Source organism: Myotis davidii, unplaced genomic scaffold (assembly GCF_000327345.1).
Source record: "Myotis davidii unplaced genomic scaffold, ASM32734v1 scaffold591, whole genome shotgun sequence".
In the NCBI taxonomy this organism is placed as follows: Eukaryota; Metazoa; Chordata; class Mammalia; order Chiroptera; family Vespertilionidae; genus Myotis; species Myotis davidii.
The window spans coordinates 269,857-285,009 of NW_006284340.1; the positions used below are offsets into that span (position 1 = coordinate 269,857).

General features: G+C 44.9%; 1 protein-coding gene across 1 annotated transcript; it reads left to right on the plus strand.

Annotated features, from left to right (window-relative positions):
• The first annotated feature begins 9,901 nt into the window (after window positions 1-9,901).
• On the plus strand, window positions 9,902-10,808 carry LOC102754292 (transmembrane epididymal protein 1-like). Its single transcript, XM_015569895.1, is given in 2 exon segments — window positions 9,902-10,690; window positions 10,692-10,808. Coding segments are annotated over 2 exon segments (906 nt in total).
• The last annotated feature ends 4,345 nt before the right edge of the window (window positions 10,809-15,153 follow it).

Sequence of the window (15,153 nt, forward strand, 5' to 3'; positions counted from 1 at the left end):
TGGCTCTTCCACAAAACACAGACTTGTGCGCATGGGCCACGAAGTTTCAATCGCACTGTACGTGCGCACCTGCATGTGGTATTTTGTGGAAGAGCCACACTCAAGGGGCCAAAGAGCCGCAGTTTGCCAACCACTGGATTAGGTTTTATTCATATTTTTATTTCTCTTTTTCCCCATCCTCTAACACCATGCTTACTTGCTTTTACAATAATCTCCACCTACTGGGCTCAATAGATTGGTGTTTCCTCCTTAGTATAAAGCATAACCTCTTTCTTTTGCCTTTTCCTCGGTCTCACTGCTGCCCAGAACTCGGCTCTAATACCAGAGAAATTCAGAACAAGGCTCAGACTTTGGGCCTTGACAGACCAAAGTTTCAGTTCTAGCTTTGCCACTTATGAGCCCATCGGTCAAATGACTGAACCTATCTAATCTTTTTCTCCCTACCCATCAAATGAGGCTATTCACCACGTAAGGTTATGGTGAGAATGGAATGTGATAGAGTTTAGCACAGCCTTCAGTAGGTGGGAGTTACCTCTTTAATTAATGAAATAATGTAATAAAAATGAAAACTCATGTTTTAGTTTCCTGAGCTTTCTCTACATTATCTCCTCTGACCCTCAAAACAGCTGTGTTAGGTGACAGAGGCTCCTTCCCTGGGACAGCTGGGGAACTCGAGTGTGAGTGAGGTAAAGAGCCTTGTTTAGATTCCTCTATGGTACATTCTTGGGGTGCTTTTCTTTAACCATGTGTGTCAGCGGACCCTGCTTGTGTGGATCGTCCTTGGTATGGGTTGAATTGTGCCGTCCATTTATATGTTAAGTCCTAACCTCTAGCACCTCAGAATGGGACCTTATTTGAAATAGGGGCATTAGAGTTGTAATTATCTACGTTAAGATGAGGCATACTGGAGTAGGGTAGATTTCTAATCCAATCTGACTCACATCCTTCTAAAAGGAGGAAATCTGGGAAGACACAGGGAGAACAGCACTTGAAGATGCGGAGATTTGGTAATGCTTCTGGAAGCCAAGGAATAACCGCCAACCGCCAGAAGCTCGGGGAGAGGCAATGGAACAGATTCCCTTACAGCCGCAGAAGGAACCAACTCTACTGACCCCTGGATCTCAGACTCCTCACCTCCAAACCTGGGAGACAGTACATTTCTGTTCAAGCCACTTAGAAAGAAGACAGGCATGCGAGAGAGTGCTTGCTGTTGATACAGCAACGATGTCCCTCTCCTCTAGCTCCAAGTGGGGGTGACGCTCCATCTCTGGTGCTGCAGCCCAGGGGGTAAACGGGCTGCCCCGGCCTAGTACCAGCTCACACCAGCAGGGGCTGCAGGAGGAGGCCGCTCTAAGCCACCACCCTCATCGTCACTCCGTGAGACCTCAGACACGCGCTCCTTGCATGGCCCTGGGATCTTGTCTCTCCATTCAATCCTATCAGACCCCTGCTGTCCCCTCTTTAGTCCTGCTCAGGGGAGTAATTGCATCAGATAAACCCTGAGTCTCATGCTTGTCTCAATCCCTGGGATTTCATCTAAGGCCCCTGGCTCTTTCACTTTCTAAACAAAGGGTCCATCCTGACCCCTTCTGCTGCAATAGTTTGTGTACCACCAGGCAGGGTCCACATTTTGGGAACAAAAAGAGAGCTGTCCACCCTCCTGAGAGATAAGGAAGATCCAAGTTTCTGGAACAAAAGGCTTATTTGCCACCCTGGCAGTGTAATTAGGACAATACCTTTCATTCCTGGTCAGGCCCACCCTCCTCACGGGCGATGTTGAATTTCTATGGCTGCCTAAGTATAGCTGGCCCAGAATCTTTTCCATGGTGGAATGGGGCAAGCAAGACCCTGACACCCAAAGCTGGTGTCTCCATCATCCCAGCCAGCAGTTGGTAACCTAATAGAAAGCTATAGTTCTGAGTGCAGATAGAGCCCAAAGTCACTGGAAAACATTTTCATTGCCTACTCATTCCCTCCAGCTATGTACTTGCCCAATTGCTCTGTGTAAATAGCCCCAGGATCAAAAAGGATATTGAGTCATAATCTAATAATCAAAAGAATTCAGAAATGGCTGCAATCTCCTGTTAAGAGTTTTCCTTATAAACTGGAACACGTAATCAAATCAGGATTGCCAAAGCGTGGACTATAATCTGGGGTGTACTGCTGCTTCTCCCCCATAGTTCGCCAATTACCCAGAATTTATTGACTAGCCAGAACTGGATGGCATTTACAGAATGAATGGCAATAATAGACATTCTTCTTATGCAACAAACTCCGGAGCTATCACCCCCATTTGCCAGGTAAGTAATCAAGGTTCAGGGACTTGTCAAAAGTCACATAGTCAGGAGGTGAAAGATGGGAATTCAAACCCAGGTCCCACTGGGCCAAAGCCTGGTGCTTGCTCTCTCGGACCCACACTCACCACTCATCTCCCTGGGTAACCAGACTGGTCAGAATCTCAGTGCTATATGTGACCAGATGAATCACCCGAACTCTAAAATATCCAGCCGGGTGACTATTTTGCCACCTTGATTTGTGGAAATGAGAGATGCATTGTTCGGGCTTACAGGCCTGAGATGTGAAAGCCTACTCCTAATAGCCAGCTGAGAGAGCGGTGCCTGGATTTCTGCAGAAACAGTCTGTTTTCAAGCCAACATCCAATGACCTCACTCAGGAGACCCCCCCTTTGCCCTACCCCGCCTTAAGTTCCTAACGTGAGTTCCAATTTCCTATCGATCTTTATCCTCAGAATTTTATTCCCAGGATTGTCCTAACTCAGGGAAGAAACTGAAGGTTGGAGTTAGTATAAAAACATGTGCTTCTCATTAGATTGTCTGGAGCACGAGTTATGACCTGCTCAACTTCAGCGCTTGGAATAGAAACACAGAACATAGCCTGAAAAATACAATGAATGCTATATTCCCATTATGTCCCTGATGGCTCAAGATCTCTGGCTCCCTACTGAATTATCAGACCCAAAATAAATGCCACAGTCTAGCACTCAAGGTCTTCTGTCAGCCTTGTCGCCAGCTGTCTCTATTCAAGCCTGGTTTGCTCCCCCAAAGGCTCTGGGGCCTGGCAGGCATGCTGCCCTCCCCCAACTCCTCCCCATCTTGGTGCCTTGGCTCATGCCTGAAGCATCCTCTCACCCCTATGCTCCTCCTCTAACGCCATCATTTAGGACTCAAAAGAAAAGGCTCCTAGAAGCCCTTCCTGACCAGTCCCTATGCCTACAGCTCTTCTTGTTCGCATGTATTCAGAAGGCCAACATTTACTGAGCACAACCCAGGAGTCATCAAGTCCTTCTTCAGCCAACATCTATTGAGCCCTTTCTATGTGCTTGGCATTGTGCTAAGTGCTCTGCATACTACCCTACTGCTCTGCTTCCCTTTACTAGAAATCTCCAAAAAAAGTTGTTTATACTCATGTCTCAATTCCTGTCCTCTCATGGTCTTTTGAGCAAACTGAGGTGACCTCCATGTCAGCAATGCCCCTCCTCCAGATGGCCACCTTTGACCCCTCCTCTCCACCTTTAGGTTCCTTCACCTCCCCAGGGGTTCTTCTGGGGGAAGAACCTTAGAAGAAGCTCTGTCCTGCTGGCCTCCACAGGGTTCGTATGCAGACCCTGGAGACAACCGCCATTGTCCTCTGTGATGGGCCCGCACCTCCCCACCATGGGGCCACCTCTCCCGCCTCTGCACCAGGCAGCTGCAGCCCCATGATAGCCTCTTGCCACTAGATTCTCAGGTGAGAGCCAGACAGCCTCTCCATCCCTCCAGAGAACACATGTCCTGCTTTCCACCTAGCGCCCTTGAAGCCATCTCACTTGGCTCTAGGTGAGGGGAGTACACCTTCATGGCTCCCTCAAGCCAGTGGGGATGGAGAGCAGAGAGCACACAGGGCACTGACACTTCTCTTCAAAGAAATCCCCAGTTTCCAATCTCTTGTCAACCTCAGCTTCTTCCATGGGCTAGAGCTGGGTGACAAACCAAGGCTGGCAGCACAACTCCAGGCCTCACCTTTGGAAGTCTTACACAGAACTCAGAGACCAAAGGATGAATTACAGTTAAATTAAGATCCTTTTTCAAACATTTGTTGAATTCAATACCAAAAATGGGAAATGACAATATATGGCTCCAAAATGAGACCCAACACTCTTGAGACAAGACCAGAAGACCAACTCTGCTACGGAAAAAACCGTCTGATGAATTCTTAAGCTCCTGGGATCGTAAGCTTTCTGGACAAGCTTCTTCTTCAATCAGAAAACTGGGGAAGCAATGAAAGCAATGTCTTTGAAAGAAGAGATCTCCAGGATGTAGATGGGACAGGACACCTGGGAAAGATGACCATGGCATCCAGGAGTCTGTGACAAGGACAGGAACAATGTGACAGTCCAGGACCAGTTCTATCGAGGATTAGGGCCCTTTTATGGCAGGAGAGAACTGTCTCTGCTGGGGCCTGCCTGTGGCAATCCTAAACTTCCTTAATTAAACATCAGTATTGACATGCAGCCCCCACCCCCTCTTTTTTTTTTTTGTCCTCAAGTTCCTAAAGCTCTACTTCTCACCATTTAGGGACTAGAGTAAGATGAAGGTACAGAGACAGGCATGAGAGACCCAACTACCATTATTCCAGCACATACAACAATCTACACACTTCCCTATTACAAATCATTCATTCTTCACAATAATTCTGAGTAGACAGAACTAGCCCCAGGAGGAAATTGAACTCAAATTAAGAGATTTTTTTCATGAAAGCACTGAAGACAGGGAGGTACAACTCACTATTTCCAGAACATTCCCCAGACTTCCCTGCCTTTGCTCATACTGTGCTCCATCTGAAAGGTCACTGCTCAGCTCTAACTGTCCAGATCCTACTATTCCTAAAAGGGCAGCTCCCATCTAACTTCCTGCGTACAGCAGCCTCGGCTCCCTCCAAGGTAGAAGCAACTGTTCCTGGAACTTTGTACCTCTGCTGTAACATTCAGTCCCCCTCCTAACGTGCCTATTTGTGTCCATCTTATTTCCTATAGCACAGTGGTTCTCAACCTGTGGGTCGCGACCCCTTTGGCGGTCGAACGACCCTTTCACAGGGGTCGCCTAAGACCATCCTGCATATCAGATATTTACATTACAATTCCTAACAGTAGCAACATTGCAGTTATGAAGTAGCAACGAAAATAATTTTATGGTTGGGTCACAATACGAGGAACTGTACTTAAAGGGCCAGAAGGTTGAGAGCCACTGCTCTAGCAGAATATAAAGTCCTTGAGGGCACTAATGGTGTCTTATTCACCTTGATATTACTCAGTGCACAGAAGAAATGCATGAGGGCAAGTTTCTTGCTCACAGCAGGTACTCAACACGTTTGTTGCATGAGGAGCACAGAGGTGTTACAAAAGGTGAAGTCTCGGGTATCTGGTACCAGAGCCCCTTGTTTGCTGCTCAGCTGAACAAGATCTGAGAGTTCGCTGCAATCAAAAGCAAATGCTGGCCTGTCTCCAGAGGGCATCTATCCCATCCTGGCTTCTACTTCAAAGTTCCCCCTAAGTCCCAGTCACAGGTCTCTTGATCTTTCCATGTTTGCTCATTAAAGTTAATTTGAAACATGAAAAGATTCAGGACTGAGTATTTCATTAAGGCCCAGTCTTCTTAATGCAGCAACTGCAGACGAAACGTCAAAACAGGGCAGAGGTTGCCGGCACAAGGCCAGTACCTGGAGCACCCCTTTAAGGCCCTGGCCTCTGTTCACAAATGACATCTGCTGTCAGCTTTGGGGTTGCTAAGAATATCAGCAGAAGTAGATTATGCCCCTTAGAGATATCATGTGTCTTCAAGGAGTTCCATGGCTCTCCCGGAAGCAACAATTTATGTGAAAACAGTCTTGTCTAGAGTCCTGGGTGTGGACTAAGATAATTGTTAACAATATCGGCTACCATTTCCTGAGTTTTCCCTGTATACTGAGGATTATGCTGTTTTTACCGGGGCTATCTCTTCTAATCCTCATAGTAACCCTCTGAGGTGATACTATTATTGATCCCATATTACTTATGAGGGAAATGGGGCTTAGAGATGTTCAGGCCACATACTGACCCACAGAATCTCAGGAAGGTAAACTCATAATGATAAATGGGGCTCAATCAACTTTTCCATCTCATGCTAACGGTCAAACACTTTCTAATTCATTCACATCCATGCTCCCCGCACTCTTGCCAATACTGACTGGTGAGGTCTTATAATTCTTTTGGTGCATGGACTTCCTCTCCCACCTCAGGTCTTGCACATCCTTGTCAAGGCTATTATTGGGATCTACTCTTGTTATGGATGTGGAGATAATAGGGGTGGCGGGAGTGAGTCCTACAAAGACTGGTGGTGACAGAACTCTCCCAGGTGCAGTTATTGAAAGGTATTTCTATAGAGGAAGACTTTTCTCTCAGCTGGGGAGAGGGGTTTCTTCTGTCAGAAAGGGAGGTTCTATGGAACTGGGGAGTTCAGAGTTCTCAGCCTCACCTGTTTCCCCATCCCAAATCTCAGGGTCCCACTCCTCCCACAAGTGCCCCTGTCTTAGCATTAGAGACTGGGGGTGGGGGTGGGGGGAAAGCATTTAATTAGTCCTGTCTCTCTACAATCCATACAAGACAGCGCTGGATTCTTAGCCATGTCTGTCTGTCCTGCAACAAAAAGAAATGAAAGATTCCTTTACAGTTGGTATAAAAGCTTTTGAAAAACCTTCCCTGAGTTACTGGCAGTCCAGGACATATCTGGGGACGTTTCTCACTAACACTGAATCTCCCCCAGGAACAACTCCTGTCATTGAAAGCTTCTAAAATACAATCTACATGTCACTCGGCATGACATTCTCTAATTCGAAATAATTCTCCAATTACCATACATTCCTATATTTCATGTGTGTGTCTGCATGTATACACTATGCTTTTAACTATATTGTAAGCTTTGTGGGGACAAGATTATCTCAGTATTTAGTAAATTCATGTTTACTAAATTCCTGAAGACCTTCTTGCTCATTCTAACATTTGATTCCAGACAATGGGCAGTGGCTGTGCCTGGGGACCCTTAAGAATGTGGGGAGGCAGGTGGGGGAGGGGGGTCTGCGGGAGCCTCACTGTGGAGCAGCTAGGCCATGAAGGACCTCCATGGGCTCCCGTGATCAAACTGAGTTTTCCTTAGGAAATAGCTTCCCGGGCACTTGGTGCCCACAGACTCAGGACTGTCTGCCAGCTCTGCTAATCATTCACCCCCTTTGGCTTTCTTCTTGGCTACTTGTGGGCAGTGCCTGGTTTGGGGTGGGTGATTTCTACCTTCAAAATTGAGGTCAGGAGGTTCATGTTTCAATGAGCAACATGTAGTGTTGGTGTGTGGCCAAGGTGGGGGCCTGAGCATCCTGGATGGGACCTTAAGCGGGGCTACTTGTCCCCATCTGTGCCATTTTCAACTTCGCATCACTGTTGGATCAGCACTGCTGTTCTCTCTCCTCCTCTGGCCATTGGCTCACAGATGCCAGGAATAGTCAAAAGGTGGAGACAAAGGGGGTGGTCAGGAAGTGAATGCACTTCCCTCAATGTCCACTATGTCCCTTAGACCCACAGCTATGACATCTGGAAGTAACATAACTAGTGACTGAAAACAGCCACTTCTTTTTTTTTAAATCATTGGAAACATCAATGATGAGAGAGAATCATTGATTGGCTGCCTCCCACACACCCCCTACTGGGGATCAAGCCTGCAACCCGGGCATGTGCCCCTGACTGGAATCAAACCTAGGACCCTTCAGTCTGCAGGCCAATGCTCTATCCACTGAGCCAAACAGGCAAGGGCTACAGCCACTTGACACCTTCAGTGCGTTCTAGGTAGAACCGGGCTACTCAGAAACATGTGTGGGCTCTTTGTGGAGCAATGGACTTTGCTGCCCAGAGGCCACCTCCCCTCAGAGCAGCTCAGCAATTTCCCCGAACAAAGGCAAGAACCAAAGAGAGTCCCAGAGCTTTCTCCTCCACGGCCCACTCCATCACAGGGTTGTACTCACACTTCCCTTTGTACCTCCTCACCCTAAGCATTCAGCTCTTTGACGTTTTCTGGGCGTTTTGACCACTAGCTAAAAAGGGAAAATGGGGGGTACCAGAGTCACTCCTTTCTATGCAATAACCCCCACATTTTCCTCTCTTCCTCCTACTCTCCCCCTTTCTCGTTCTCCTCTTTCTTCTTCTCCACTCCCCGCTCTCTTTAGAGAACACAGGTGCCAAAGCTCTTTTCTCTAATAGAGAAATCGAAGCTCTGCTAATTAGGGGGAGATCTGGACTGGAATCCTGGTCTCTCAATTGCCAGTCATTATTTTTTCCATTTCAAACCATGCCTTCCGAAAGCTGAGGTTCTACAACAGAATGTTAACAGCAATTATCGTCGGGTTTGGAATTGCAAGTGCTTGTTTTTCTCTCTATATTTTTTTTTTATTTTTTTGCTTACGGATTTTTCCAAATTTTTCTGCAAAAGGCTATGTATTACTTTTGCAATAGCTTGGGTAAACTGGATGCTATAATAAACAAGTGTAAAAATTTCCATTGCTTAACCAAAAATGTTTATTACTTGACCATACATAATCCAAAATGAGTGTTCCTAAAAAGTGCATAGGCCTCCTAGAAGCAGCAATTCAGGAAACCTGTTCCTTCCACCTTGGAGCTCCTCTATTCTCAAGTGTGACTTTCAAATAAGCTGTAATGCTCTGTATAAAGCAAGAGGAAAGGAAAGAGTACACGAGGGACACTTTTATGGGGAGGCCAGAAAGTAATATATGTATATCACTTCCATTCACACTCCATTGGCTAGAACTCAGTTGCAAGGCTGCATGATCTGTAGGCAGAGTGGGAAATGTAGTTTATCAGTATACAAAAGAAGAAAAGGAAATGAATACAGTGAATGTGTAGTCAATCTATGCCACACCTTAAGGAAAAGAAAGTTGAAGTTAAAATGGAATAAGGAAGGCAAGTCCCTCTGTAAAGCTATCTTAAACTCTATCTCCCTTACAGCATTTTCACACTCAAATCCCCACTGTCCCACTGATAAGAAATGCCCTTCATCCTCAAGGGTATGAATAGATTGGTTTTTCTGATGTAAATGGGTGTAGAAAAGGGAGATGACTGGATAAGACTGAGGGCTCAGGCAGCGCTGTGACCTAGGGGTAAACCTCCTCCTCCTCACTGGGGGCACGATCAGCATATGGGTGTTGCCTCTCTACCCCACGGTACTGCTTTTCACTGTGAGGACAGATGATTATGAAGACGGTGTGATGTCACCATGGTTCATGTTGAGTAATGAATTTCCTCTCCCCTCAGCACAATGATGAGGCCCAGACAAACTCCTATTCCATGTACTTCCTGCAACAGATTCAGAACCATTTGTGTGCTCAGAGCATGCACCTTGTTCTCTACCATCCCCTCTAAATGAAAACCTCTTGCCTTAGATACAGTCTTAACAGATGTGTTACTATTTGTGAGTAACCCAGACTTCATCTGGATAATCAGGCCATGGGAGAGAGGGACAGCTGCGACCAGAAACATCTCAAAGGTCCAAACTCTGAGCTGATGAGAACACACATTCTCACAGGTGCATACCAGGAAATAGTCATGTCCCTTCTTTGGCAGAAGTCAGTTAGTTCCCAGTGTACTAGAATGGAATGGAACAATGAGACCCACCTCACCAAAAGTGTAGGCTTCTGTCCAGAACTTTCCATTCTGTCTGGGAAGAGTGGGCAGAGAGAGATAATAAAAGTAGGTAGACGCTAGCTCTTTATATACAGCCCAAAACTTGAGGGGGTCCTCAAAAGAGAGGAGGGCAGAGAGGTTCTGAGTTCTGCTCTTCGTTCCTGAATCGGAAAGATCAATAATTTCATGGGAAAGTTCAATGGTCATGTATACCCAGGGCTGTATCTTTTCTCTTATGGACTGTATCAGGCAGCAGTGGTCTTTAAGACCACCATAGTCAATGACTCTCTTCTGTATCCTTCATGTCCTCCCAGAAATAAGGGAATATGGGCCAGGCTGTGGGAAATATCCTACCAAGGTTTGTTGAAAATAGTGACCGGCTCTATCTTTACGATTTATGTGATCTTCTGTCTTGATGATGGAATGGTGTTGATGAACAGGGAAATGCCACCGAGATTTATGTACCCCAAAGAGTGGCAGCACCTCACCATGTTCATCCTCCTCACCCTCAATGGCTGTGTAGATGTCACGAGCAAGAACTTGCTGCCTCAGAGGTGTGTGCTCCTAGAAAAAGGTGCCCTGGTCCTGATCTTCTACGTGCTCCTGATACTGTTGGTGTCACATGTTCAAGATTCGACAGGGGTGGAGCTGCAGGTTCATTCTCTACTCATCTTGGTGGTGTTCCTGCTCATGCTGGTGTTCACTGTTGAGCTGTGGGCTCCCAACGCATTTCACCTCTCAATGATTGAGACCTTTCTGTTTCTGATGATGGGCTCCTGGCTGATGCAGGCAGGCTTTATTCTGTACAGACCAGTCACCGGCTACCCATGGCAGGATGATGACATCAGTGACATCATGTTTGTCACCACCTTCTTCTGCTGGCATGTGATGATCAATGCTTTGTGTCTACTGGGAACATATGGCATCTCTTCCTTTTGGCATCATTGTTACAGTCCCAGGTCGAAGCTGACAGGATCCAAAAAAGCTTCCATATTATACAAACACTGAAGGACCCGACTACCAATTGCTGCCAGAAGTGGAGCAGTCAGAGAAAGATGACCAGGCTCTTCTCCTCCCAGAAAGCTCACCCTGAAATACCTGGCACATTGTCCATCCCTACTTCCTCCTTGTAGGTTCTCTCAGACATGTACATTGTATCCTCTTTGGTCTCCAATGAAGGTAATGGCCATGGAGAGCATTTGGTCTCCATCTGCTGGTACATCTCCTGTCCTTGAACCTCAAATCATTGAGGAGATGAGGAGAGAGGGGGCTGAGAAAGGGATGCTGATGGGATTGCTGTGTTGGGGGAAGAGGACCATAGGGATAAATATGGGAAAAAGCTATAAGAGTTAAAGAATGCAATCCAAGATGGGCCTCTGAACGGAAGAGAGTGGAGTCCAGCAGTCACACCGGCACCAGCTGTTTCTCCAGGTTTTTACTTGTGGAATAAAGACTACTTTCTCACAAATCAAAATTGCAATTGTAGGTGTTTCTATTTGCCAACTAAAGCGAAACATTTATGGTATAATCCACTTCTCTCACCTGGTTACAGTAATAAGAACGTTATACATACATTTTAAAATTTGGATAGATCAGGATTGTTTCAAATTTTCCACATAAAGAATCAGTACTTTCATATCACAGTTTGTCAAATTCCCATAAACCAAATTTCCATTAAATGGTAGCACATTTCTTATTCTTGATTTCTAATCCAGCCAAAGCAAGACGTAGCTACTTGTTTAACTACCACCAGCCCTACCAGGAATTTACTAGATCCTACTTTGCTCTATCCTACACTTGCGCCTTTGCCAAAGGACACTCTGTGCAATTTGGAAAAAGCCATCGCCAGTCACATATTAACTATACAGTGTTACTTTATACCTGGCATTAAAACTTAACACTACTGCCACCAAGAATTATTTCTCCAGAAAATTCTCACATACTCTTTTGATCTGGAACTCTTCAGCACCTCATCTAAATCTGCCTTGTTATTTTTCCCATGCTGATGATACATTCTTTGTCCTGTTTCTCACATTGTCTCTCACAGGGAAGTTTTGCCTTACCCACTCAAGGCAGCCTCTTTAAGAGCAGAGATCTGTCATATCCTAGGCACCTCATTTGCTCAGCATGTTCCAGAGGAATATAATGTTGGCCTCTACATGTGAGGATTAAATTGCTTTACCAACTTACATAATACATTATAAATATTCTATAATTAAAGCTGTGGTATAGGAGCAAGCAAGTACCGCTGGACTGTCCATCAACATAGTATAATGTAATAGACGCTCTGGACACAGAAATATAGTGTGAGAATTAAATACAGCTAAGAAAGGGCTCCTCAATTAATGTGAGGAATAACTGACTCTCCATTTTGGGAGAAAAACCCTTAGTTTCTACCTCAGGCAACGCACAAGGAAAGAATTATAAATGGATTGAAAAGTTAAACATCAGCAATAAGACTATCAAATTATTTTAAAGGTAATACAGGAAGGTATTTTATAATAAAAGATATGAAACTTTCTTGAGCAAGACAAATTCTAAAAAGATTACCCATTTTAATGAGCTTTCCCATAATTAAAAGACACAAGAAAAAGAAAAAAGAAAAGGGACAGCCCTAGTCAGTTTGGCTCAATGGATAGAGCATTGGCCTGCAGACTGAAGAGTCCTGGGTTCCATTTCGGTCAAGGGCACATGCCCGGTGGCGGGCTCGGTCCCCAGTGGAGGGCATGCAGGAGGCAGCCGATCAGTGGTTCTCTCGCATCATTGATGTCTCTATCTCTCCCTCTCCCTTCTTCTCTGAAATCAGTAAAAATATATTAAAGAAAATAAAAGGGACACTGGGAAGGATATTTTTAACACATGTAACAGACAAAAAAAATCAGTATCCAGAATATATAGAGATATTCTAACACTGACAAACAAAATGCAATCTGATATAAAAATGGGCAGAAAATATGTGTCACCAAACCGGTTTGGCTCAGTGGATAGAGCCGTCGGCCTGCAGACTGAAAGGTCCCAGGTTCGATTCCGGTCAAGGGCATGTACCTTGGTTGCGGGCACATCCCCAGTAGGAGGTGTGCAGGAGGCAGCTGGTCGATGTTTCTCTCTCATTGATGTTTCTAACTCTCTATCCTTCTCCCTTCCTCTCTGTAAAAAATCAATAAAATATATTTTAAAAAAAGAAAATGTAAGTGTCCATCGCTCAGAAAAAGAACAATCTCTGCCTCCACCTTCACATTGTCTTCTTCTCTGTGTCTCGAGTCTCCCTCTGGCTTTCTCTTATAAAGCCACATGCCAATGGATATAGAACCTACCTTAAAGCCAAATGATCTCATCTCGAAATCCTTAACTTAATTATATCTGCAAAGACCCTTGTGCCAAATAAGATCACTTTCATAGGTTCCAGGGTTAAGACTTGGAAATATCTTTTTAGAGGCTACCACACTGTGCTTGCCCATACCAGGACCTTCTGTCCCATGTCCCTCGGAGCCTAAAGGCAGTTACAGCTCCATCTGTTACTCAACTATCCCTTGCGGTCACCTTACACCCAGCTCACATCTTTGTAAGAAGTACCCTTTTAAGCCCTCCTTGAACTATTCCAATTTAGGTTGCCATCTATTTCCTATTGGGACCCTCTCTGAGTCCCAATAGACACTAATAGAGTAATTGCAGAGACCAGAGCTTTAAACAGAACTCACCCCCCAGATACTTGGAGCAATGATAAGAGAAAAACTTTTTAACTGAATTTCACTAAAGTGAACCTACAGTGAAGGAGACTAATTTGTAAACAGGTAGATAATAAATTAAGGGGATCTTCCAAATTCAATGAAGATGATTAAAGGATTAATTCATTCATTAAAAAAGTCGTAAACAGCTACTTTTTTCCAGGTACTGTGTAGGGATTAGCAATACAATAATGAGAAAGACACAAATAGACATACACAATTATAGTGCAACTTATAGTAGTGAATGAAAAGGAAGATTAGATGGTGTGGTCAGCAGAATTCTAAGATGGTCCCCAAGACTCCTGCCCCTGGTGTACACACTCTGTATAATCCCTTCCTCTTGAGTATGAATGGGACCAGTGAATGTAATGGAATATCATTCCCATGGTTCGTTTATAATAGTTGAATTTATTTCGTTGTTGTTGTTATTGTTACTTTAATATATCTTTATTAAATAGATATGACTTATTGAGCACTTACTGTGTGCCAGGCTCTTTTAATGTTACTATTGACCCTCGTAATAATATTTTTGAGGCAGCTTATTTTTATTTAATAATAATAATTTATGCCCATTTTGCTGGAGACACTGAACCTCAGCAATACAAATATATAGTAAACTAGTTGAAAAACAAGACGATTTCTGAATCCAAGCTCTTTCCTCATATTATAATAAGTTGCATTTAAATTAGTGAAAAGGGAGATTGCCCTGGGTAGGTCTGACCTGGTCAGGTGAGGTCTTTACAAGAACGTGAGCCATCAGGGAGATGTAACCTTCTTAGCCTGAAGGAAAGCAAACAGCTGTGTCATGAACTTCCTATTGGGGGCAATATGGCAAGGAAATGCGAGCAAACTCTAGCTGCTGAGAGCAGTGCTTGACTCACAGGCAGCAAGAAAACAGAAGCTTGGGTCCTACAACTGCAAGGAGCTGCATTTTGCCAACATCCGGTGAGCTTGCAGTAGGATCTTGAGCCTCCGATGGGAATCCCAGCCCCAGCCATCACCTTGGTGAGATCTGAGCAGAGGACTCAGCCAACCCATACTGGATTCCTGGCCATGGAAACCATGAGATAATACATTTGTGTTGCTTGAGCTCCTATATTGAAGTTAATTTCTTATGCAGCAATAGAAAACTAATGCAGGTCGTATTCATTTTGGGTGAAGGTTTATCCAGCACAGGTTAGGGATGAGAAACACCACAGTTCATTAAAGATGTATGGCTCTGACCGGCTGGTGTGGCTCAGTGGTTGACCTCTGGACCAGGAGGTCACAGTTCGATTCTTGGTCAGGGCACATTCCCAGGTAGTCAGCTCAATCCCCAGAAAGCAGGGGCTGGGGGGGAGGGCGGGGGGGGGGAGAAGGCATGCAGGAGGCAGGTGATCAATGATTCTCTCTCGTCATTGATGTCACTGGAAGACTGTATCCAAAATGAAGCTGAGATTCTAATGAGAATGATGAGCTTCAGGCCCATCGAGTTCTTACGCTCTGTGTCTATAATCATAAGGTGGAATTTAGTTTCTTGGGCCCCCAAACAGTGGCTTGGACAGAGTACATGAGAATTCTAGATTGTGAGATACTGAAGGTAGAGGAGGAAGTTGGGTGGGAATAATAAACATAACCCTTTGGATGTCTGTCACATCAAAATTAAGGAATTTACTGAGCTTTCAGTGAGCCTCTTGGAGGCTTGGTAGATAATGTATATTAATTACCTGACTT